The sequence below is a fragment of the Palaemon carinicauda genome, chromosome 37 (genome assembly GCF_036898095.1).
Source record: "Palaemon carinicauda isolate YSFRI2023 chromosome 37, ASM3689809v2, whole genome shotgun sequence".
NCBI lineage: Eukaryota > Metazoa > Arthropoda > Malacostraca > Decapoda > Palaemonidae > Palaemon > Palaemon carinicauda.
Genome location: NC_090761.1, coordinates 28901332 through 28925914, shown reverse-complemented (window position 1 = coordinate 28925914; position 24583 = coordinate 28901332). Strand labels below are relative to the sequence as shown.

Genomic DNA, 24583 nt, shown 5'->3' with positions numbered 1-24583 from the left:
TAAACCCTGCTGCCACCTACCCGCTTCACTGGACCACTATACTGCCACTGTCTTGTCAAATCCCAAGATGTAAATGGAGGGAAGGTGTCCCCAGAGCAGCATCAACAAGTGTGATTTAAACTAATTAATGTTAAGACATCTTTAAACCTGATGTCTTACCTAAATTAAGGTGAAGAGAAGGGATGAGAGCTAATAAACAAATATGTATGAAAATAGATGATTTCAGTTGAAAAATCATGTTTATTTTCACGAACCCTACTTTTAGAATAATAGTCTCAATCACACCCTTTCAAGGCAGAAGGAAGGCAATAAATAGTTAATATAATTGTTCTCTGTGATACCAATCACGAAAGAAAATTATGCCATGTAAATTCTTACCTTTTAACTCAACTCTACCCAGTAATCTTACCCAATGCTATAATATATTTGATAGTGTCTCTTGCTCCATACTCTTAGCCATGTTATTCTCAATTATTGTAAAGCATAAAATTTATAAATTATATCCCTCTTTACATCAAGCACATACTGTATGTCGGTTCCAACTTTAAGTCGATCTCCTTAATTATTAAATACAAAAATAAAATCACGTAACGCTGGTTTATGTGACCTTACAGCGGTCTCTATCAGGTACAATAATGATAGAATACTACATAATACCTTGACATACGAATACCCCAACATATGAGCAAGCCGCCAAGCAAATTTTTGCATTAAGATACGAGCAAAAACTTGAGACAAGAGCATGCTTACAGATGCTGACACTAGGTCCAGCACTTGGGAGCTCTCGAAGTCTGCATCACTCATTCATTTCACGCGATCTCCAACTGCCGTGTGTATCTCCAGCATCACCCGTGTTGTTTTACGTTATTTATGTGATTTTAATGTACAGTACATTTGTAGACAATTTCTGTATCCTAATAAGTGATGGGTCAAAAGAAAGCGAGTGGTAACATTAGCGGTGAGAAGAAAAAGCGCATGATAATGATAGAGGTGAAGCGTGAAATAAAAAAACATGAATGTGGTGTTGTACTAGCGACTTAAAAGTTTTGATAATTAGACCTGAACATATTTTGAACGTATTTCACATTCTCTATTTATAATATTTCTAAAATGCTCTCTTTAAAAACAATTGTAAATTCCTACATTAATATATAAGAAAGTTATTGGAAATTACAGTATTTCTTCAACAAACAAACAAATTTTTGTGCCAGCTCAGTCAAGGATGAAAGGGTTCAGTAAAGAGCGAAACTATTCTTACTAGAAAAAGACAAGGGGAAAGAAAGCTATATAAAATTTCATGCAGTAAATTCATCTATGCAAAGTATGCATTAAATAAAATTAATCCATAGAATAAAGTGAAAAACAATAAATTAAAGGAAATAAGGATAATACGTAATAAGAAAAAGAATAAGGATAATATGGAATAAGGATCGGACCTAAAAGCTATAAAGATTAACAGAATGAACAGTAGAAATGCATGAATAACAGAAAGGAAAAGGATATAGAAAAGAAGGAAGAATGGGAGAAACCTTTTAGCCTTTGGCTTTAAACAAAATTAATACCAATAGAATAGTTGGAATTAAAAGGAAATAATGAATAAGAAAGGGAATAAAAATAATAGGAAAAGAGAATAATACAGAATAAGGGTTTAAAGAATGAATGTGTGAATAACAGAAATAGAAAAAGGGGAAGGAGAGAAACCTTTTAGCTTTGGGCCAACATTTTCTTTACTTGAAACGCAATTTAACAGCAGACTACTCTACTGAATGTAGATGTAATGGCAACTTGTTTAGAAATTTTACCTGATGCTTCCGTGTTAGTATGGTTAAGTGAATTTTCAGCGAATATTTTTTTCATGATGGTATCAATACTGTAATTCAGCAGTGGATAAGGAGGTTTTACTGATGTGACATTTTAGGTGGGTGTAAGAAATCTAAAGATTATTAACGGTAAATACTGTATACAGGAGAATGTGCTTGGGTTTCGTATATACATAAAAAAATGTCCTGCAAAGCACCATTTCATAATATGAGGTTTGAAAATATCTACATTCTGACTTTTGGGGGGAGTAGGAGGTGATCTAAAGACAATACCCTGCACATATCAATCACTGCCTGATGCCGTATCTATGCAGAGTTGAGTATTCAATATCAATCATAAAAATGGTCCAGTCTGAGGACCAAAATCCACATCTAAAGTATAAAGAAAGTAAAATACAGTGCTCACAATAGATTACCCCAAATTTACCAAGTCTTTATCAAAGAAAGTTGTACATTTTTAACTATAAGTAACTACTAAAAAGTCATAATCTAACAAATCACCATTTCCCCTAATTGCACACACCTTGTGACCCAATCTTCTGGCTTCAAACACTACTAAAGGTTAAAGGTCACTCATGAGTGGCAGAGGCAAGAGACTGACCATATATACATATGATCAGTGCCCAAGCCCACTCTCCATTAAGCTAGGACCAGGGAGGAGCAGGCAATGGCTGCAGATAACTCAGCGCTTAGTCCTATAGGCTCCCCTTAACCTCACATCACTAGTTCATAAGGATGGTGAGAAAACCCAAGAGAACACCCGTAGCAGTGTAGAAAAAAAGAAGAAAAAAATAAGGAAGAAATGCTTCAAGAGCAGCAGCAATTCTTCTTCCAATAAGAACTAAAACAGATAAACTTACTAAGAATCTAAATGGAATAAAAATTTCAGCTCCAGTCACTGGAGTCAGATTCATTATTTAAAGTTGTGTAACAATCTCACAGCTACTATCTCATTTAAATTTGGAAAATAATCTTCAAACTCATAAAAGTCGAGATACATTCTGTTTTTTTTTTATTTTATTTTTTTAACAAAAATGGTGATGCTTGGTGGCGTTTTTTTAATAAAATATCCTTGGTGTCAGACTTACACAGCAAAGAGAAACTTGAAAATCAAAACTCCTCTCACGACAAATTTTTAACTCTGTTTACCTGTTCCAAGAAATAAAGACAGAAGAACATACGGCACTACCTATGAGCTCAGTGTAAATTTCTCTATAAAACACATTTAAAATAGTGCATTCAATAAAAATATAGAAGTTGAGTGTAAATTCAGAACTACACAATGCAAAATTCAAGATTTGTGTATGGCTTCCTATTTTGCAGAAATAAGTTGAAAGGCTTACATAACTGCCAATTGCAGCTGAACATGGCATAATGAACTTTATTTCATCAATTATGCCTTGGAAGCACCTAATAAAAAATTAGACTATGAGCATGCAAAGAGAACTATATAGTCGTTCTAAAAATTTGTGTATTAAAAGAGTACATCAGATTTACATAGGAAACATAGGTCATACAATGTATTTGTTATATATCCATCCACACCTCTTTTGATTTGAATAGTAGTATTTTGAGATACTTCAAGTTTCACCTTAAATTGTACAAATCAGTCTTCATAAAAAACTCACTAAAAGAATTATCCACTGTCCATATTCTATTTCCAATATTGCAAACACTTAACACTTCAGCCAATGGAGCAGATAGGTATAAGTTCACATCAATAAGTAACCTTTTCAGTGAAGGATTATATCTCTGGGTACCTTAGTGTACTCACACTCAAATATAGAGGTAAATTTTAAGATATTAACATTAAAATACCTGTCCCTTATTAATCCTGAGTAAAGAATAAGAATTTTGAATTTAAGTGATAAAATATTATGACATCGCACTAAATTATTCGCTATATACATCCAATGGGGGAGAGGTCACAATAACAACAATACTGATTCATAAAGTTTGAACATGACAAACATTCTTTTGAAACATGAATCAGGAGCCACTTCACAAACCTAAAGTTACACTAAACTTTATATAACTTCGGTAACAATCAGTGAAATTGACGAAGACTTTTGATTTGAAGTAAAAGTCTTTAAAATTGAAGTAAATTATGTTGTAAAATGTTCAAAAGTCTTTAAAATTGAAGTAAATTATGTTGTAAAATGTTAAAAAGTTTTTAAAATTGAAGTAAATTATGCTGTAAAGTGTTCAAATATCTTTAAAATCTAAGTAAATTATCTTGTAAAGTGTCCAAAAGTCTTATAAATTTAAAGACTATTAGACACTACAACATAATTTACTTCAATTTAAAAGTAAATTGTTGTAAAGTGTTCAAAAGTCTTCATAAAATTGATATAAATTATGTTGTAAACTGTCCAAGTCTTTAAAATTTAAGTAAATTATGTTGTAAACTGTCCAAAAGTTTTTAAAATTTAAGTAGATTCTGTTGTAAAGTGGCAAAAAGTCTTTAAAATTGAATTAAACTATGTAGTAAAGTCTTGAAAATTGAAGTAAAATATGTTGTAAAGTGTCCAAAAGTCTTTAAAATTGAAGTAAAATATGTTGTAAAGTGTCCAAAAGTCTTTAAAAATTGAAGTCAATTATGTTGTAGTGTCCAAAAGTCTTTAAAATTGAAGTCAATTATGTTGTGTCCAAAAGTCTTTAAAATTAAATTCAATTATGTTGTAAAGTGTCCAAAAGTCTTTAAAATTGAAGTTATGTTGTAAAGTGTCCTAAAGTCTTTAAAATTGAAGTTATGTTGTAAAGTGTCCAAAAGTCTTTAAAATTGAAGTTATGTTGTAAAGTGTCCAAAAGTCTTTAAAATTGAAGTTATGTTGTAAAGTGTCCAAAAGTCTTTAAAATTGAAGTTATGTTGTAAAGTGTCCAAAAGTCTTTAAAATTGAAGTTAATTATGTTGTAAAGTATCTAAAAACCTTTAAAATTGAAGTAAATTATGTTGTAGTGTCCAAAACTCTTTAAAATTATATCCTTGACACAAAAAGACTGGGTACCAGCTACAGATTGAGTATCTTCAGCATAATTTAAAGATGGTTTTCTAAACCACTGAGAAATCATATTTGCACGAGAAAAGTTGTTTTTAAGAAATGATTATTTGCTACCAACATCACAGTTCAAATACTGTCAGCAGATATTACCCCAAAAAGTGTCTTTCAAATATAGATAAAGCTGAACAGAAAGAAAATTCTGCATAATACTGTAAATTCCTTGATCAAAGTTTTACAAGTTTTCACTCGGAAACAAAATCAAGTAATTTTCTCATAAAACAAGAATTAAATCAATAAAAGAAACACACAGCAAATCTATCAATACTAATGGTGGAAATAACATCATCAACTTGACTGAATAATGTTTAAAAGCTACAATAATAATGGAAATAACAAAGAAATTAATAATATATTGCTACTTTTTTTACAGTTCCCTTGGAAAAGAAATACTGTGTAATGCTTCGATCACTATTAAGAGTTTATAATCGATCTCATTTACCCTCTGAGAGACACAGCCTATATTGTGGTTTGAGTAGCAAACTACAGAGTCCCTTAATGGTTTTTTGCAATGACTTTTTGCTTCAAGGCTGTGTAATTTGATTTTAAGTTTTTCTGCTTTCCGTTTGATATCTTCCCACATAACTTGCCTCCCTATTGGACTGTAATGTAAAAGCAGTGTAAAATAATCAAGAAGGCATATCACCTTGCTTCACCCTTTGGTAACAAGAAACATGACTTAATGGTCTGGTTAACCAAATTTAATTTTGATAATAATAATTATCATTATAATAATCACCATTGTCCATCATCAGCATTATTATCACGATCACAATAATAATAAAAGTTAGTCTGGTTAAAGGACTAATAAAATTAATCATCACCATTATCATCATCACAATAATAATAATAATAATAATAATAATAATAATAATAAAAGTATTGTTTTGGCTGAATAACTAAGACTATCTTTAGACTAGTTAAACATGAATACAGTATATCTCTGTGAGAAGTAGAAAATTAAAAGAATCTATGAAAAGTTTCACTGAAGTTTTGAAATTACATATTGCTCAGAAGAAAAACCTGTTGATGAAGAATGAATCTACTTTTCCATGTTCACAACCACTTTTCCCGACAGTAAATAAATAAATAAATGAATTAACATAGAAACTTCTTCATGATAAGATACCTGATAAAACTTCCTATGCTCCTTTGTTTTCAGTGATTTTTAATTCACTTCATTTTGATTAATGTGTTCTTGAGTCTAGAAACAGCAATTAGGATTCTCCGACATTTCTATAGATATATCACACAAGGCACCAAACTCATTTGCATTTTCTTGGTGCTTTACCAATATGAGATTTAATGTTGGTCAGACAGCTAAGCTTATTTACGCCTCAAAAATACAGTACTCCTAAACCATCATTCAAATTTACATTTCATAGCTAAAAAAAATACAGACAGCAATTTATAACCCAACATTGAAAAGTATAAAATTACATACAAGATTAGGGGGGTATAAAAGCTTTCTCAAAAGGTTATGGTCAAAGAGTGTACTCTTTATCAATTGTATCAAAATGACCTTTGAATTCCTCCTCTACATATTCAAAACTGATTATCTTAAATTCCTTCTTCATCTCCCGTGAGATATCCAAACTACACACTTCCTTCAAAACATCGAAGTCATCCAGTTCATGCTCCTTCCATTCTATATCAAAATGATCGATATCCAGCTCATTCTTAACCATGATCAACTCGTTGACCTCATGATCCTCTTTCACTACAACAAACTGACCTATTACATAATCTCTCTTCCCCCAAATTGAACCATCATCCTTAGTCAGACTGAAATAATCTGAAGATGATTCATCTTCAGTCGAGTTTTCTGTTGGAGTATTTTTTATCAAACTTTCTTCAGAGGGAAGGACTTTATCATAAACCTCACGGATATGGGTCTTGATCTCCTTGTGAATTAATGAATGTTTGAATAACCCTGACTTCTCAATGAACTCCTTTCCACACACACTGCAAGAATAAGGTTTTTCACCACTGTGGATTAAGGAGTGTCGTGATAAGGTTGACTTTCGAGTAAATTCTTTACCACACGTGCTGCAAGAATGTGGTCTAACACCTTCGTGGATTAAAGAATGTCGTAATAGATCAGACTTCAGCGTAAAACCCTTGCCACATGTATTGCAGGAGTGAGGTCTAATGTCTCTATGAATTAACGAATGTTGTGCAAGAGTAGACTTAAGAGTAAACTCTTTGCCACATATACTGCAGGAGAAGGGTTTTACTATCTCATGAACAGAAGAATGCTTTCTTAAATGGGACTTTAAGGTAAATGCCTTTCCACACACATTACAAGTGTGGGGCTTTTTACCTTCATGTATCAAGGCATGTTGTGTAAGACTTAATTTTCTGGTAAAGCTATTACCACAAATGCTGCACGAGTAGGGTTTTACATCTTTGTGAACAAGGGAATGCCGTGCAAGACTCTGTTTCAGAGTAAATTTCTTCCCACATGTAACGCACGTATGGGGTTTTTCTCCCGTGTGGATTAAGGAATGTTGCCTCAAGTGAGTGTGTTGCGTAAATTCCTTACCGCATATTGTACACGAATGAGGTTTTTCCCCTGTATGTATAAAGGAATGTTGCGTAAGAGCTGACTTGAGAGTAAATTCCTTACCACATATGTTACAAGAATGAGGCTTAATCCCTTTATGAATTAAGGAATGACGAGAGAGATCTGATTTTTGAATGAAGTCTTTGCCACAAATGTTACATGAAAAAGGCTTCTCTCCTGTGTGGATCAGAGTATGCTGCCTCAGATGGGTGTGTTGCGTAAACTCTTTGCCGCATGTTCTGCAGGAGTAGGGTTTTACATCCTTATGGAAAAAGGAATGTTTTGTTAAATGCGACTTCTGAGTAAACCCTTTGCCGCAAATATCACACGAGTGGGGTTTTTCACTTTTATGGGTTATAGAATGTCGAGTAAGGCTGGACTTCTGAGCAAAATCCTTGCCACATACATTACAAGAATATGATTTCATTTCATTATGGCTACCAAACACTGCTGCCATATCTGATTTAAAACAGATGAATCACATATGCTGAAAATAATGTAATCATGGTAAAACAATTTCATTAATGATCTATGATTGTACTAAACAACTAATATAAAATAGGCCACTGTAGGCTTACTTTAAAGCATGCACCATAGGTTTTAGTTATTACTAGCAAATAAGAATTCCGGTACTCCAGAATTCTATTGTCAAAATTGGTTGTTAATTTAAGATGTAACTTACGAACAATTTCAAAGTTCACCTTGCAGTAAAATGTACACTAAACTTTTCTTCATCCTCTCCCAATTTTCATTTTCTTGGAAACAATGCCATATGAATTTCAAGATTTGTCAAGACATCTCATCCTGCAAAGAAAGAAGATTAGATTTATAGTTTTAGTTCAAGCCACAACAAAGCTATCAATACTCATCACTGTACAGGAATCTAACTTGTTACACCTTACCAAGATCTCTAAAACTGGCATCTTTAAATTCACCTACCATCAGAGCTGTAAGCAAGCAGCTTTGTGCAACTACAATTAAACTTTGATACTGCAATATAAAATCATTTCAATATTTTACTCCAAAAATACTTTATTAGCATAATATCAACTAAGTCCCATAGAAAATGCAAGTAGGGACCTGAACAAAATTTTGAAGGACAATTTTTCTCACAGACCATAAACAGAATTTTAATAATAATTTCTTTTTCTATACTCACCTGATGTTCATATTGTTTCTCCCTGTTGGCTATCCAGTGATCTTTCAGGCACCACTAATGGGATTTCTGGTAGAATCGCAAGTGAGGAAAGAGCTCCAGCAATGAAATATGTCCGAGAGGACGTTGCCATTGCTGAGTTGGAACAGCTGTCTTGGACAAAAAGGGTCGCACAACCTCCCTGAGCTTGTTGATGCGACTGTCTAAGGGAAAGTCTACAGTTGCTGCTAAATCTATCAGCGTGCCTAAGTACTTCAGCCTCAGCTTGGGTATGAGATTCGACTTCTCCCAGTATACCACAATCCCCAGATCGTAGCAAAATAAGAGAAGACGATCGCATTCATAAAGCAACTACCTCTCCCAAGAGGCCAAGATTAATCAATTGCCGAGATACATCAAGAGACATATCACTCGTCAGTGGGGCCAAGCGGCTACCAAGGTGAACACCCAAGTGAAAACCTGTGGAACCGTACACAGTCGGACACAGTCTTAAATTGTACCGTAGAAGGAGAACCAGGAGTACTTTCGAGAAGTCTGATGAACAGGCACTTTGAAGTTCATGTTCTTCAGATCTATCAAAGACATGAAGTCTCCTTCTCTCATGGAAGAAAACACAGACCTTACTGTTCCCATCCTAAACTTTGTTTGATACAAAAATTGTTCAGATAAGAGAGGTCGATGACTGGTCTCCAAGCCCCCATCACTTCCTCCACAAAGAAAAGGCAACTGTAGAAGCTCAGAGATCTGTCTCATACAACTTCGAGCCCGTTATTCTCAACATTACTTCCACCTCTGCCTGCAAGGCCAGGGCTTTTACTGATGCTTGGAGATCCGACGGAAACTCAATCGAAACAGGAGATGGGGGGGAACGGTGGTTCAGAAAATGAAGCAAATAACTGTCCCTTAGGATACTCACTACCCAAGACTCGCCCCATGTCTCTACCACATTGTCCAATGGCGAGCCAAAACAATCCCCTACTATTGATAGTGGAGGGGAAACGTACGTCTAAGCGTTTCCTTCTACCTCTCCTCTTACCGCCACCCTTCCTGAAAGTTGTGGGCCGTGGTGGTCAAAAAGGCTGCGGACACACAGGCTCTTTTCAAGAAGTGGCTGTGGGTACAGCAGAATGACATTTCGGAACAGGTACTGGACCATTCCTTGATCCCAAACCAGGACCCTTGAAGGTAACAGCACGGTGGATCAGGGAGTTCTGTGAAGTAGTGCTCCAAGATTCCACCGCTGCCTGCACACAACTGTCTGGAAGCAAAGACGTGGCATTCCAGCCCGACGAGTTCCTTGACGACAACTCCACCTCCAGGCTAACCTGTTTTGAGATGCAAAAGTTAGACCACAAGTTTGATGTCTGGTGAGCTAGGAAGGTGAATACCTTCCCCCCAGACAACACAAGGCTTCTGTACTTCTCTGAAGCCTCCCATATTGATAACCTCATCGCTTCGCGAAGCACGTCACTGCATTTGACCCCTGATCAAGCCAGGATAGAGCATGGAGAGATGCCAATGCTGAACCCTCCATGGCCGCCGACTCAGAGGCCGAGAGGGACGTGCCTTCTGCCTTGAGTCTCTCCAACAGGAGCACAAACAGACGGGTCAACCTGTAGAGGTGTAGAATCCTTGCCTAGAGAGCAGGGGAGGCAAGATTTTGTTCAAGCTGCCCAAATGAAGTGAATTCTCAGATCTATATATCTGATAATCCACAAGGTCCAGGAGTAAGACTACAAGACCCAACCATGCAACTCCGAGGGCCTAAACTTTTGAGGGGCACCGAAATGAAGATCAATTACTGAAGTCCTTCCCGAAGGTGGAGCCATAGCCACCTCCCCCAGGCCCTTATACTCATAGATGAGAGCAAGGAACTTTACAAATGAACTCTAACTCTGGGTAGTCAACCTTTGTGGGCATCCTGCACGAGCAACCTTGTCCACCGCCACTGCCGAGGGTAAGTACACGCTCAGGAGAATCTGCTCCTTACCCAATGTAATTATACTATAATTACAAGTATTGGTTTATATGTAGGAAATACAAATTACTTTTATATTTTTTTCTATCTAGTGCTTCATCTGCCCATTTAATATTATAAATATGTTATTTTCATTAGTAAAATAAATTTTTGAATATACTTACCCGATGATCATGTAGCTGTCAACTCCGTTGCCCGACAGAAATCTACGGTCGGGATACGCCAGCGATCGCTATCCAGGTGGGGGTGTACTCAACAGCGCCATCTGTGGTCAGGTACTCAAGTACTTCTTGTCAACAAGAACTCAATTTTCTCCTCGGTCCACTGGTTCTCTATGGGGAGGAAGGGCGGGTTTTTTAATTCATGATCATCGGGTAAGTATATTCGAAAATTTATTTTACTAATGAAAATAACATTTTTCAATATTAATCTTACCCGATGATCATGTAGCTGATTCACACCCAGGGTGGTGGGTGGAGACCAGCATACATGTTAACAAAGAAGCTAAGTATCCCGTATTCCATTTTATTAGTTATTCAAAATAACAAACATAAAATAAATAAGTACCTGGTAAGGAAGTCGACTTGAACCATTACTCTGCCTTTATTAAGTACGTCTTCCTTACTGAGCGTAGCGGTCCTCTTAGGATGCTGAACGACTCTTAGGTGCTGAAGTATAAAGGGCTGCAACCCATACTAAAGGACCTCATCACAACCTCTAACCTAGGCGCTTCTCAAGAAAGAATTGACCACCCGCCAAATCAACCAGGATGCGGAAGGCTTCTTAGCCGACCGTACAACCCAAAAACAACAATAAAAAGTATTCAAGAGAAAGGTTAAAAAGGTTATGGGATTATGGGAATGTAGTGGCTGAGCCCTCACCTACTACTGCACTCGCTGCTACGAATGGTCCCAGGGTGTAGCAGTTCTCGTAAAGAGACTGGACATCTTTGAGATAGAATGATGCGAACACTGACTTGCTTCTCCAATAGGTTGCATCCATAACACTCTGCAGAGAACGGTTCTGTTTGAAGGCCACTGAAGTAGCCACAGCTCTCACTTCATGTGTCCTTACCTTCAGCAAAGCAAGGTCTTCTTCCTTCAGATGAGAATGTGCTTCTCTAATCAGAAGCCTGATGTAGTAAGAAACTGCGTTCTTAGACATTGGTAGAGAAGGCTTCTTGATAGCACACCATAAGGCTTCTGATTGTCCTCGTAAAGGTTTTGACCTTCTAAGATAGTACCTAAGAGCTCTAACTGGGCAAAGTACTCTCTCCAGTTCGTTCCCCACCAAGTTGGACAGGCTTGGGATCTCGAACGACTTAGGCCAAGGACGTGAAGGAAGTTCGTTTTAAGCCAAAAAACCGAGCTGCAAGGAACATGTAGCCGTTTCAGATGTGAAACCTATGTTCCTGCTGAAGGCGTGGATCTCACTTACTCTTTTAGCTGTTGCTAAGCATACGAGGAAAAGAGTTTTTAATGTGAGGTCCTTAAAAGAGGCTGATTGGAGCGGTTCAAATCTTGATGACATAAGGAACCTTAGGACCACGTCTAGATTCCAGCCTGGAGTGGACAACCGACGTTCCTTTGAGGTCTCAAAAGACCTAAGGAGGTCCTGTAGATCTTTGTTGGTGGAAAGATCCAAGCCTCTGTGGCGGAAAACCGCTGCCAACATACTTCTGTAACCCTTGATCGTAGGAGCTGATAGGGATCTTACGTTCCTTAGATGTAACAGGAAGTCAGCAATCTGGGTTACAGTGGTACTGGTTGAGGAAACTGCATTGGCCTTGCACCAGCTTCGGAAGACTTCCCATTTAGACTGATAGACTCTGAGAGTGGATGTCCTCCTTGCTCTGGCAATCGCTCTGGCTGCCTCCTTCGAAAAGCCTCTAGCTCTTGAGAGTCTTTCGATAGTCTGAAGGCAGTCAGACGAAGAGCGTGGAGGTTTGGGTGTACCTTCTTTACGTGAGGTTGACGCAGAAGGTCCACTCTTAGAGGAAGAGTCCTGGGAACGTCGACCAGCCATTGCAGTACCTCTGTGAACCATTCTCTCGCGGGCCAGAGGGGAGCAACCAACGTCAGCCGTGTCCCTTTGTGAGAGGCGAACTTCTGAAGTACCCTGTTGACAATCTTGAACGGCGGGAATGCATACAGGTCGAGATGGGACCAATCCAGCAGAAAGGCATCCATGTGAACTGCTGCTGGGTCTGGAATCGGAGAACAATACAACGGGAGCCTCTTGGTCATCGAGGTAGCGAACAGATCTATGGTTGGCTGACCCCACAGGGCCCAAAGTCTGCTGCAAACATTCTTGTGAAGGGTCCACTCTGTGGGGATGACCTGACCCTTCCGGCTGAGGCGATCTGCCATGACATTCATATCGCCCTGAATGAACCTCGTTACCAGCGTGAGCTTTCGATCTTTTGACCAAATGAGGAGGTCCCTTGCGATCTCGAACAACTTCCTCGAATGAGTCCCTCCCTGCTTGGAGATGTAAGCCAAGGCTGTGGTGTTGTCGGAGTTCACCTCCACCACCTTGTTTAGCTGGAGGGACTTGAAGTTTATCAAGGCCAGATGAACCGCCAACAACTCCTTGCAATTGATGTGAAGTGTCCTTTGCTCCTGATTCCATGTTCCCGAGCATTCCTGTCCGTCCAATGTCGCACCCCAGCCCGTGTCTGATGCGTCCGAGAAGAGACGGTGGTCGGGGGTCTGAACAGCCAAAGGTAGACCTTCCTTGAGAAGAATGCTGTTCTTCCACCACGTTAGAGTAGACCTCATCTCTTCGGAAACAGGAACTGAGACCGTCTCTAGCGTCATGTCCTTTATCCAGAGAGCAGCTAGATGATACTGAAGGGGGCGGAGGTGGAGTCTCCCTAACTCGATGAACAGGGCCAGCGATGAAAGTGTCCCTGTTAGACTCATCCACTGCCTGACTGAGCATCGGTTCCTTCTCAGCATTGAGAGCACTGACATCCAGCACCGGTCTCCAACCTCCTGTCTTCTTGGCTACCAGGAAGAGACGGTTGTAAAAGCCCGGGGATTGATGATCCCGGACTATGACCACCGCTTCCTTTTGTAGCAAGAGCGACACCTCTTGTTGCAACGCTAGCCTCTTGTCCTTCTCCTTGTAGTTGGGAGAGAGGTTGATGGGAGATGTAGCTAGAGGGGGATTGCGGCAGAACGGAATTCTGTATCCCTCCCTTAGCCACTTCACAGACTGAGCGTCTGCACCTCTGCTCTCCCAAGCTTGCCAGAAGGTCTTGAGTCTGGCTCCTACTGCTGTCTGGAGAGGAAGGCAGTCAAAACTTGCCTTTTGCGGACTTGGAACCCTTCTTGGACTTGCCACGGTGATTGTCTGCACGGGTACCTCCTCTGCTGGAGGTTCTGCCACGAAAGGGCGGGATGAACCTAGAAGCAGGTGTATCAACTGCTGCAGGGCGGAAGGGTCTAGGCACGGAAGGTAAGGTTTTAGCCTTACGTGCAGAAGAAGCCATCAGATCATGAGTATCCTTCTGGATAAGTGAGGCAGCCATCCCCTTAATCAACTCCTCCGGAAACAGACACTTGGAGAGAGGAGCAAACAACAACTCTGACTTCTGGCAAGGAGTGATACCAGCAGATAAGAAGGAGCAAAGATGTTCTCTCTTCTTGAGGACTCCTGATACATATGAAGCCGCAAGTTCACCAGACCCATCCCGAATTGCCTTGTCCATGCTAGACATGATCAGCATGGCCGAGTCCTTATCTGAAGGGGAAGTCTTCCTGCTTAAGGCTCCCAAACACCAATCGAGGAAGTTGAATATCTCGAAGGCACGAAAGACTCCCTTCAACAGATGATCTAGATCGGAAAAGGACCAGCAGATCTTCGAACGTCTCATAGCCAACCTGCGGGGAGAGTCAACCAGACTTGAGAAGTCGGCCTGGGCAGAGGCAGGAACCCCCAAGCCAGGTTCCTCTCCCGTGGCATACCAGACGCTCGACTTAGAAGCAAGCTTGGGAGGAGGAAACAAAAGAGGTCCTTCCCAGTTGCTTCTTGGAATGCAACCAGTCCCCCATAACCCTCAAAGCTCTCCTAGATGATCTGGCGAGAACAAGCTTGGTGAAGGCAGGCGCAGCAGACTGCATGCCCAGAGCAAACTCGGAGGGAGGAGAACGAGGGGTTGCAGACACAAAATGCTCAGGATACAAGTCCCTGAACAAGGCAAGGACTTTGCGAAAGTCTAAGGAGGGTGGCGAAGACTTGTGTCCTTCAACATCAGAGTGAGGTTCATCCAGATGAGCAGCTTCATCATCCGATACATCATCATCCGAAAGTTGAGTTGTGAGTGGCAAAGGCAGAGCAGCAAGCTGAACGGCTGAATCCTGCAGAACGGGTGCATGCGTACCTGCGGGTCCAACATCATGCCTCTGCTGGACAGTCTGCGAGCTGGCAACAACAAAAGCAGAGGGCTGGTGTGTGGGAGGGGCTGCGGTGGGCTGAGGAGCATGCAGTATGGTATGCAGAGCATGCTGTAAGGTATGCGGCTCATGCTGCATGGTATGCGGAGCATGCTGTAAGGTCTGCAGAGCATGCTGCATGGGCTGAGGAGAATGCCGCATAGTGCTGGAACCCGGCAACTCCTGATGCGGCAGCTCACGCATGTTAGCAGAAGGTGCAGCAAGAACATGCGTCTGGCAGGGAGGACTGCGCATCGGTGGAGGAGCTCTCACAGGTGGGGTGTGGGAGCAGGCAGCCGCAGTATCTGCTGAACGCACAACCTCTGCGGGTTGTAGGTTAACAGGAGAGGTGTTAACCTTCTCGGCATGATACTCCTGCATGAATGCCGCAAGCTGAGACTGCATAGTCTGCAGCATGGACCACTTAGGGTCTACTGTGGTAGGAGCAACAACAGACGGAGCAGTAGCCTGTTGAGGGACCACTCTACCTCTCTTGGGAGGTGTGCAGTCATCAGATGACTGTGGCGAGTCCGAACTGACCCAGTGGCTACACCTGGGCCGTTGGACTAGCTCGGAAGGGACCTTACGTTTGAGCGGTCGTGAGACCTTGGTCCACCGTTTCCTCCTGGAAACCTCTTCCACAGACGAGGAATGTAAGGGCTCATTCGTCTGTATGTGGATGGGACGATCCTTAACAGATACGTCCGCAACCACTGAGGATACATCCGTGCGCCGATCAAGGCCTGCCGAACCCTTTGGTCCTTCGACATTGCTTCTCCCCTGGGCTTGGGAGCTTGCAAGAGGTCCCGGACTGGGAGGACGACTGGCACGCACAGATGTACCCTCATGCGCAACACTGACACTGACACTATGCACATCACTAGCACTAACACTTCCCACTGCACTCTTCGCTTTCAGCTCTCTGACATCTGCCAAGAGCTGATTGCGGTCACTAACCAACGACTCCACCTTCTCACCAAGAGCCTGAATGGCACGCAACATATCAGCCATTGCAGGCTGAGCACTCGTAGCAGGTTCGGGAGTCACCACCACAGGGGAAGGAAAAGGTTGAGGGGCATGGGGAGAGGAAAAATCCACAGAGCGAGAAGAACTCCTCCTATCTCTCTCCTTCTCTAACCTACGTGCATATCTAAGGAATTCGTTAAAATCGAATTCCGAAAGCCCAGCACATTCCCCACATCGATCTTCCAATTGACAGGATTTACCCCTACAATTGGAACATACGGTGTGAGGATCTATAGAGGCCTTCGGAAGACGCCTAGTACAAGTCCTAACACTACACTGCCTGTATTTAGGAACTTGGGAATGGTCAGACATCTTGAATTTAGAAGTAGTCAAGGGGGAATTCCAAAATTAAGCAAAGTTCGTTAACCAATAAATCAAATTAATTCCAAAAGCTTGCTAAGCTAAGGATAAAGCTTCCTGAACAGCGAAGGCTAAACTTTAGAGCAAATACATCACCAAATCGTGAACAAAAGACTCCAAAATCAACAGTGTATCCAAGTAGGTCTTGCCGGCGGCACGACAGAGGAAAAATTGAGTTCTTGTTGACAAGAAGTACTTGAGTACCTGACCACAGATGGCGCTGTTGAGTACACCCCCACCTGGATAGCGATCGCTGGCGTATCCCGACCGTAGATTTCTGTCGGGCAACGGAGTTGACAGCTACATGATCATCGGGTAAGATTAATATTGAAAATGTCTTTTTATTAAGACTGGCCACACTCCCTAGCCACAGGAGGGAATGGTAAACAAATATACTATGAGGGGTAGTCCATGCATTGTAGATGCTCTTGTGAATCATGACAACACCAGCAGTCACCTGTAAAGCATAATTTAGTAGTGAGGAAGACATTATATTTCGTTTAGTTGTAATAACTTGCCTGTCTTGATGCATGATAGGGGCCATTTGAGTGATAAGGTGTTTATCCACAACACAATGCATGACTCTAAGTGGTAAGAATGGATTGAAGTGTGTAAATATACCACAAAGAATAACACTGCGTGAAGGCTCCAATGAGGGTTTTGAGTTGTCAAGCAGAATTTCTTGGCAGAAGTATTGTTCGATGTGTTAGGTGTGTCATTTCAAATTTAGTTTTCTGGTCTGTGGGCTGCAGTATGCCCTACAAAGGTACTAGATCACAAACAATACAGACCATTTTATGATGTGCACACTGCTATTCATATCATCAGCCATGGGATGAAAGCAAATTTTGTATTAATGAACTTCCTGTTAATGCGATTGTGAGGGAGACCGTAGAACTGAGCTGGTGTACATGAATCTTATGTGTGACTGAATGGTGGTATGGAATATATATGCCATCTTATTTAGGAATGGTTTGAGTAAATTGAATAATATATTGATATGCCAATCTGTATTTATACATTGTATAGTTAGATATTCACATTATATTACTGTACTCTGGTAGCTTCTGGGGTTGTCAACAGTAATCAGAGAGATGGGAGATGGCTCACAGGTGTATTGCCTCACTAGGGGAAGACAACACAGTCACCTTCTCCAAACCATTCCCGGAGGGTTGAGGGCAGTCTCTCTTCCTTCGATGGGTTCCCCCAGAGGATGGAACCTCGGATGAAACCGCAGGGAACAGCCAGCTTCATTCCCGAAGAAGAAAAAAAAGTACTAAAGAGTTTTTTTTGGCATCAGCTTGGGCATACTCTCTAATGCCAGAGAATCCCTCTTAAACTTATTTGCAAATTTCACCCACTGCACAAGAGGCCACTCCCCAAAAACTTACAAAGCACATGAGGGTCCACTATCAGTTTATTCATATCATCATCTCCTCCTACACTTATTGACGCAAAGGGCCTTGGTTATATTTCGCCTCTCATCTCTATCTTGAGCTTTTAATTCAATACTTCTCCATTCATTATCTCCAACTTTGCACTTCCTAGCCTTCAGAAATGTAGGCTTGGGTCTTCCAACTCTTCTAGTGCCTTGTGGAGCCCAGCAGAACGTTCGGTGAACTAATCTCTCTTGGGGAGTGCGAAGAGCATGCCAAACCATCTCCATCTACCCCTCATCATGATCTCAACCACATATGGCACTCGAGTAATCTCTCTTATAGTTTCATTTCTAATCCTGTCCTGCCATTCAACTCCCAATATCCTTCTGTGGGCTTTGTTCTCAAATCTACTAAATCTATTGGAGATTGTTTTATTGTCATACCATGACTAACTTTCATAGAGTGTCACCGATCTCACTAAACTGATATATAGTCTGATTTTTATATGTAATTTCAGGCGATTTGATTTCCAAATTTTGCTTAACCTAGCCATTGTCCGATTTGCTTTTTCAATCTTTCACTAAACTCAAATTCTAAAGACCCTGTATTGGAGATCATAGTTCCTAAATACTTAAATGATTCTACCTCATTAATCCTTTCTCCTTCCAATGATATTTCATCTTCCATTGCATACTCCATTCTCATCATCTCTGTCTTTCTTCTATTTATCTTCAGCCCAACCTCGTGTGATATTTCATGCATTCTGGTAAGAAAGCATTGGAAATCTTGTGGTGTTCTACGAACAAGGACAGCATCATCAGCATACTCTAGGTCTACTAAATTCCTATCACCAATCCAGTCCAATCCTGGGTTTATTCACATACCAACCACAATTGTGGCTTTCTTTGCCAGGGCGGAGCAGCATATCTGGTTTAGTGAGACATTACAACCGTTTACACACTGATTAATTCAAAAACCAAGTCAAGGAACACAGCTGTATTTGTGTGTACTCAGTCACTGCTAAAATCAAAGTGAAGGCTGAGCTGCCTGTTCCGTGGACAGGGCTTACCCTCCACCGGGCAAGCAGCAATGCTTACCTTGTATATACAGTAGTTTAATGGGACTTCAGCTTTGCCGATATCACACTCATATTGAAGGTTAATGGTTTGTATTAAATACAGGAACAAATATTTCTTTTATCTTTGGAGCTCATACACAGTATTGTGTGCCAAAACTATCAGTCCTCTGAGTGAAGAAAATGCCAAGAATTTTCAAGTCTTGCCTACTTTCAAAAATGACAAATTCGGAGATAATTTGTATTTTTCCTAAACATACAAACCTTAGCTATTTACATTGGGTTTACTTTCGGCGTAGCTGAAATTGACGAGCCAATAGATTTTAACGAGGGTTAACTACCCCCGCGCTAGTTAGCGGGGGTAGGGGAAGGGGTAGCTTGCTCCCCCCCCACACACACACACACACACACACCGGTGATTTGCTTCACTTCACTTAGAGGTAGGACTTGACTTGGGGGACAGGGCTGGCGGGCAAATATGTGTAAATAGCTAAGGTTTGTATGGTTAGGAAAATACAAATTATCTCCGAATTTGTCATTTGTTCCGTAACCGAAATACAAACCACGCTATTTACATTGGGTGACTTACCCCTTAGGAAGGGTGGAAAGTCCAAGGCCTTACTGGCTTTACCCGGGGACTCCGACTCCGAGTGAGTATCACTCGAGAGAGGAAGTCCCTGCACCTCACAAGTTCCTTGCTCCGCAAAGAACGAGTGGCCTACGTAAGATGTGTGTGGAGGAAAGAGCGTGACTCGTCCTAGGAAGTTGACCTTGAGTCCTTTAGATAGGAATCTAGGCTAGGACGTTCCCAATACCACCTCGTCAGGGTATGGGGGATGCGACAGTATTAAACTTAATACTAGGAACACAAGGGAGCATGGTTTACCTGCAGAGGTTGAGGTCAGCTATGCGGAGACCAGGATGCTGCTTTCCCCAAGAGAGGGGAGGATGAAGAGAGAAGTAAGGGCCAGACATACTCATTCATTCACGCAGACTAAAACCGGGTAACAACGCCCTCAACCTACTGCTACTTGTCCATCAAGGAGCCTGAGGTTAGACCAGCTGTTGTGCAGCCACCACGGGGCCGATAGAAAAAGTATCGAGGCTCCTGTGGGTCACGTCCTGCAGGTAGTGGGCTGTGAAGGTCGTTTGACGCTTCCAGACCCCAGCTTGAAGCACCTGCGTCACAGAGAAGTTTCTCTTGAAGGCCAGGGACGTAGCGATGCCCCTGACGTCGTGTGCCCTAGGGCGACGTGACGGAGGAGGGTCCAGATTCAAGGCGTGGTGGATGACCCTTCGAATCCAAGCCGAGATGGTATTCTTGGTGACCCTCCTCTTCCTCCTGCCTGTGCTAACAAACCGTGCTTGCACGCGAGGACGAACTGCAGCTGTTCTCTTCAAGTAACACCTCAGACTCCTCACTGGGCATAATAGCAGATGGTCTGGGTCGCTTGTTACAGAACGGAGACTCGTGACCCTGAAAGAGTCGAACCGTGGGTCCGGCACTCCAGGGTTCTGAGTCTTGGCAACAAACTCAGGGACGAACCTGAACGTTACCTCCCCCCATCCCCTTGAATGGGCGATGTCGTATGAGAGACCATGAAGTTCACTAACTCGTTTGGCAGAGGCCAACGCGAGCAGGAAAGCCGTCTTCCAAGTCAGGTGGCGATCAGAGGCCTGGCGTAATGGTTCGAAGGGAGGTCTCTTAAGAGCCCTGACAACCCGAACCACGTTCCAAGGAGGTGGTCTCACTTCCGACTGAGGGCAGGTAAGCTCATAGCTACGTACGAGTAGAGAGAGTCCCAGCGAGGAAGAAATGTCCACTCCTTTCAGCCTAAAAGCCAGGCTTAAGGCTGAGCGATACCCTTTCACCGCTGAGACCGAAAGGTGCATTTCCTCCCGCAAATAAACAAGAAACTCCGCTATTGCTGGAATAGTGGCATTGAGTGGAGAGATGCCCCTCCCACGACACCAACCACAGAAGACTCTCCACTTCGCCTGGTAAACTCCCGCAGAGGACTTTCGCAGGTGCCGAGACATTCTCTCCGCAACTTGTTGCGAAAAGCCTCTCTCCGTGAGGAGTCGCTGGATAGTCTCCAGGCGTGAAGCCGAAGCGAGGCTACGGCCTTGTGGAAGATGTTGCAATGTGGCTGTCTGAGTAGCTCGTGTCGTGGGGGAAGCTCTCTCGGGAGCTCCGTCAGGAGCTGCAGAAGGTCCGGGAACCATTCCGCGTGATGCCATAGCGGAGCTATCAGAGTCATCGACAGGTTGACCAATAGTCTGGTCCTGTTGAGCACCCTTCTCATCAGACAGAACGGTGGGGAGGCGTACACGTCGATGTTGTCCCACCGTTCTTGGAAAGCATCTTGCCAGAGAGCCTTGGGGTCCGGGACTGGGGAGCAGTACAAGGGGAGCTTGGAATTCAAAGCTCTCGCGAACAGATCCACCGTCGGGGAACCCCATAAAGTCAAGACTTTGTTGGCTATCTGAGGATCCAAAGACCACTCGGTATTCACTATCTGCGAGGCCCTGCTCAGACTGTCGGCAAGCACATTCCTCTTGCCAGGAATGAAGCGAGCTGATAGTGTTATCGAGTGAACTTTGGTCCACCTCAGAATCTCTACTGCAAGATGGGATAGCTGATGTGAAAAGGTACCTCCCTGCTTGTTGATATAAGCCACTACCGTGGTGTTGTCGCTCATCATCACCACGGAGTGACCCGCCAGGGTCCGTTGGAACTGTTGAAGAGCCAGGAATACGGCCTTCATTTCTAGAAGGTTAGACACAGAATCAACATTATCAAAATCCTCCCCCGGAGGAGGAGGGGGAGCCGCCCCGCTATGGGAGGCGACGCCCTCTCCCGCATCCCGAGTTCGGGAAACAGAACAAGGGTCTGCGCTACCACTCGGAGGCCTCTCAACAGGGGCCAGACGAGTGGGAGCTTCGGAGGAGGTTTGGGCGGCGGAAGAAGAGTCCCTAGAGCCTTCCTCCTTCAGGGCAACCCCAGAAAGAGAACGGTCTCTCTTGGACTTCTTCTTACACCGGCGGGCAAACCTCTCCCACTGGGAGACAGACCACTCCCTACACTCACTGCACGTATTTTCCCTAACACACCGTCGGCCTCGACACTGCAGGCAAAGGGTGTGAGGATTGGTATCCACCGCCGACATGAAGGTACCGCAAGGGCGGCCGGCGATCCCAGGGCACTTGCGCATGATGAATACCAAAGGGCGAGGCCAACTTCCAAACACACAGCTGAGGAAAAGCAAAGATAAAAGATTAAGGCTGTCAACAACGAGGACGATAGACAGACACGTCTGCACATCGTCCGAGCCAAAAGTGAAGTGAAGCAAATAACCGGTGTGTGTGTGTGTGGGGGGGGGGGGGGTTGCAAGCTACCCCTTCCCTTACCCCCGCTAACTAGCGCGGGGGTAGTTAACCCTTGTTAAAATCTATTGGCTCGTCAATTTCAGCTACGCCGAAAGTAAATCCAATGTAAATAGCGTGGTTTGTATTTCGGTTACGGAACAAATAGATTTACTACCATACAGGGGCAGTACATATACTAAGACACTAACTATTTTATGTTCAATTACCACTTTTTCAAGGAAATATATAAGTACATACGATATGTTTTAAATAAGATAAGATTCTTTTTAAGGCCTAGCCTACTAGCGATCCTTTTGACATTACGTGACTAGGAAATTGTATACTCCAGATGTCGACAATAAGGGAAGATTGCTTAACAAAGATTTGGCTAACCAATGAGGTTGTAGCCACCTAACCCTGTCGTTAAGGACAAATACCTCTATACACCAAATGAAGGGAATCACCATCTGCACCTTCTCATTCTGGATAAGGTAAGGGTGATAAGCAAAGCCTAGTGCACAGGTAGTTTACCGAAGGGATTGAAGTGCCATGACGTTGCAGGTCAGGATATGAAACGGGATGGGGTAGGTAGGTGTGGTTATTCTACTTGTTCTGTTTTCCCCCAAACGAAAACCCCCATTTCCCACCGTGGGCCCCACCTTTCTGGTCTCTAACGGGGCCCTGCATCTCTGAAACTACTAATTTCCAACTGAAATGTAGGTTAGATTTGCTGGAAACTCATTACTACGTAAAGAAATGTCACTTTCGTGGTTGGAATCCAATCCTGGTCTAACCTATACATTTACTAATTCCGTCATACTTGTTTTACATAATGCCAGAAAACTTCATATCATTCATTCATTGTTTTACATGACGGATGGGTTAACACACAAAGGAGTGGACTACTCCAACAATAAAGGTCAAATATGCATAAAACAAGAAGAACTGTTGAAAAATGGGAGTACAGTACTGTATATGTATGATAGCAGCCACCTGTTAAGAGTGAAATGAGTTATGAATAAAACACAGGGTAAGCTAAGAATACGGCAGTGTAACAGGGGTCACAGGCCCCCGTAAGGTAAGTAGGTAAGGAAGCGTCTTGTAGGTTAGGTTAGGTTGGGAAATTTGGGTTAGGTTGTGTTCTTGGGTAGAGGTTTTGCAGAACAACGGACAGAGCTTATGTAGTACAGTGGCCATGTCTTACAATCACTCAAATGAGGGAGGAACTGGCTGCTGATATACAAAGGCTCTGAAAAATGTATGGTTTATATATTGGGCGAGAAAATAAAGAACTGTATTATACTACTTGTATTCCTAACAAAATACACACACACATCTAAAATATATATATATATATATATATATATATATACATATATATATATATATATATATATACATATATATATATATATATATATATATATATATATATAAATGGGAAATCAATTCCTCAAGTAGCCTATTGGAAATGTTCCAACCTAGCAATCGACTGAACAGGAGTTCGAGCCTGCACACCTATTGACCGACTGTCCTGGTCTTAACTTGGGGAGGGGGGAGGGGACGGCACTGGGCGCTGATCCAATATATGTATAGTCAGTCTCTAGAAGTCTAGAGCATATTCCTATCACTTGACATTTATGAGCGACATATAAATTTGTATATGAACATTTGACGACAAAAGTTACAACCTTACTAAGCTGACCATAACCCAGTACTCGATTACCTTACGGTCATTATATACATTACCTTTGAAGTAAAATGATTGAAATCAAACAATGCTCACCTGGTAATGTGAAATTAGTAATTCCCGAGCATTATATATGGGTTTCTATGGGGGGTCTATCGTCGAATCGATATTTCTCAGGCTCAGTTTGTTTACGGTGGTTTCTTTTCCATGAGGTTTTCAAGTCAACATTTCTGTATTAGGCGTTTTTAAGTAATGTTTCTAGGCGTCAAGACGCGGTTCGTTTTTGTGGTGTTTCTTTCGTATTGTCATCTACGGCGTAATGTAGGCCTATATCGAACTTTAAAGTATATCTATAACTCAAATCTACCTCAAAAGTAGTGTGATAATATGTGTTAAACGCATATCGTACTTTAAAGTACATATAAAATTCAAATACGCCCCAAAAGTACGAAGATATTACGTCTGTTATACTTATATCGTACTTTAAATTATATCTAAAACTATAAAGCTACCTCAAAATTACAGTAAACTGCAAAGCACTGTCCTGATTTTAACGATATTCATCAAAATACCATTTGCAATATCGGAATACGGATTATTGGGTCCTTTGACTGGCCTGACAGTACTATATTGAATCCCTCTCTCTGATTACGGCTCATTATTCCT

At 41.9% G+C, this 24583-nt stretch overlaps 1 protein-coding gene across 9 annotated transcripts in view; it reads right to left on the bottom strand.

Annotated features, from left to right (window-relative positions):
- The window catches only part of LOC137629536 (zinc finger protein 883-like), a 95765-nt gene extending 71617 nt beyond the window's left edge, over positions 1-24148 (bottom strand). For 5 of the 9 annotated variants that reach the window (XR_011041529.1, XR_011041525.1, XR_011041527.1 and 2 more), the window contains exons 1-2: positions 24014-24148; positions 8128-8249 (exon numbers count right to left, since the gene is read on the bottom strand). Coding sequence is in view for 1 of the 9 variants with exons in the window: in XM_068360950.1 (XP_068217051.1) it covers positions 6364-7902 (1539 nt within the window). In the remaining 8 variants the exon portion in view is untranslated. Of the gene's footprint in view, positions 1-5506; positions 8250-24013 lie in introns of those variants that run through there. The other 4 variants (XR_011041526.1, XR_011041532.1, XR_011041528.1 and 1 more) reach the window with 2 other exon arrangements.
- Positions 24149-24583: the final 435 nt, after the last annotated feature.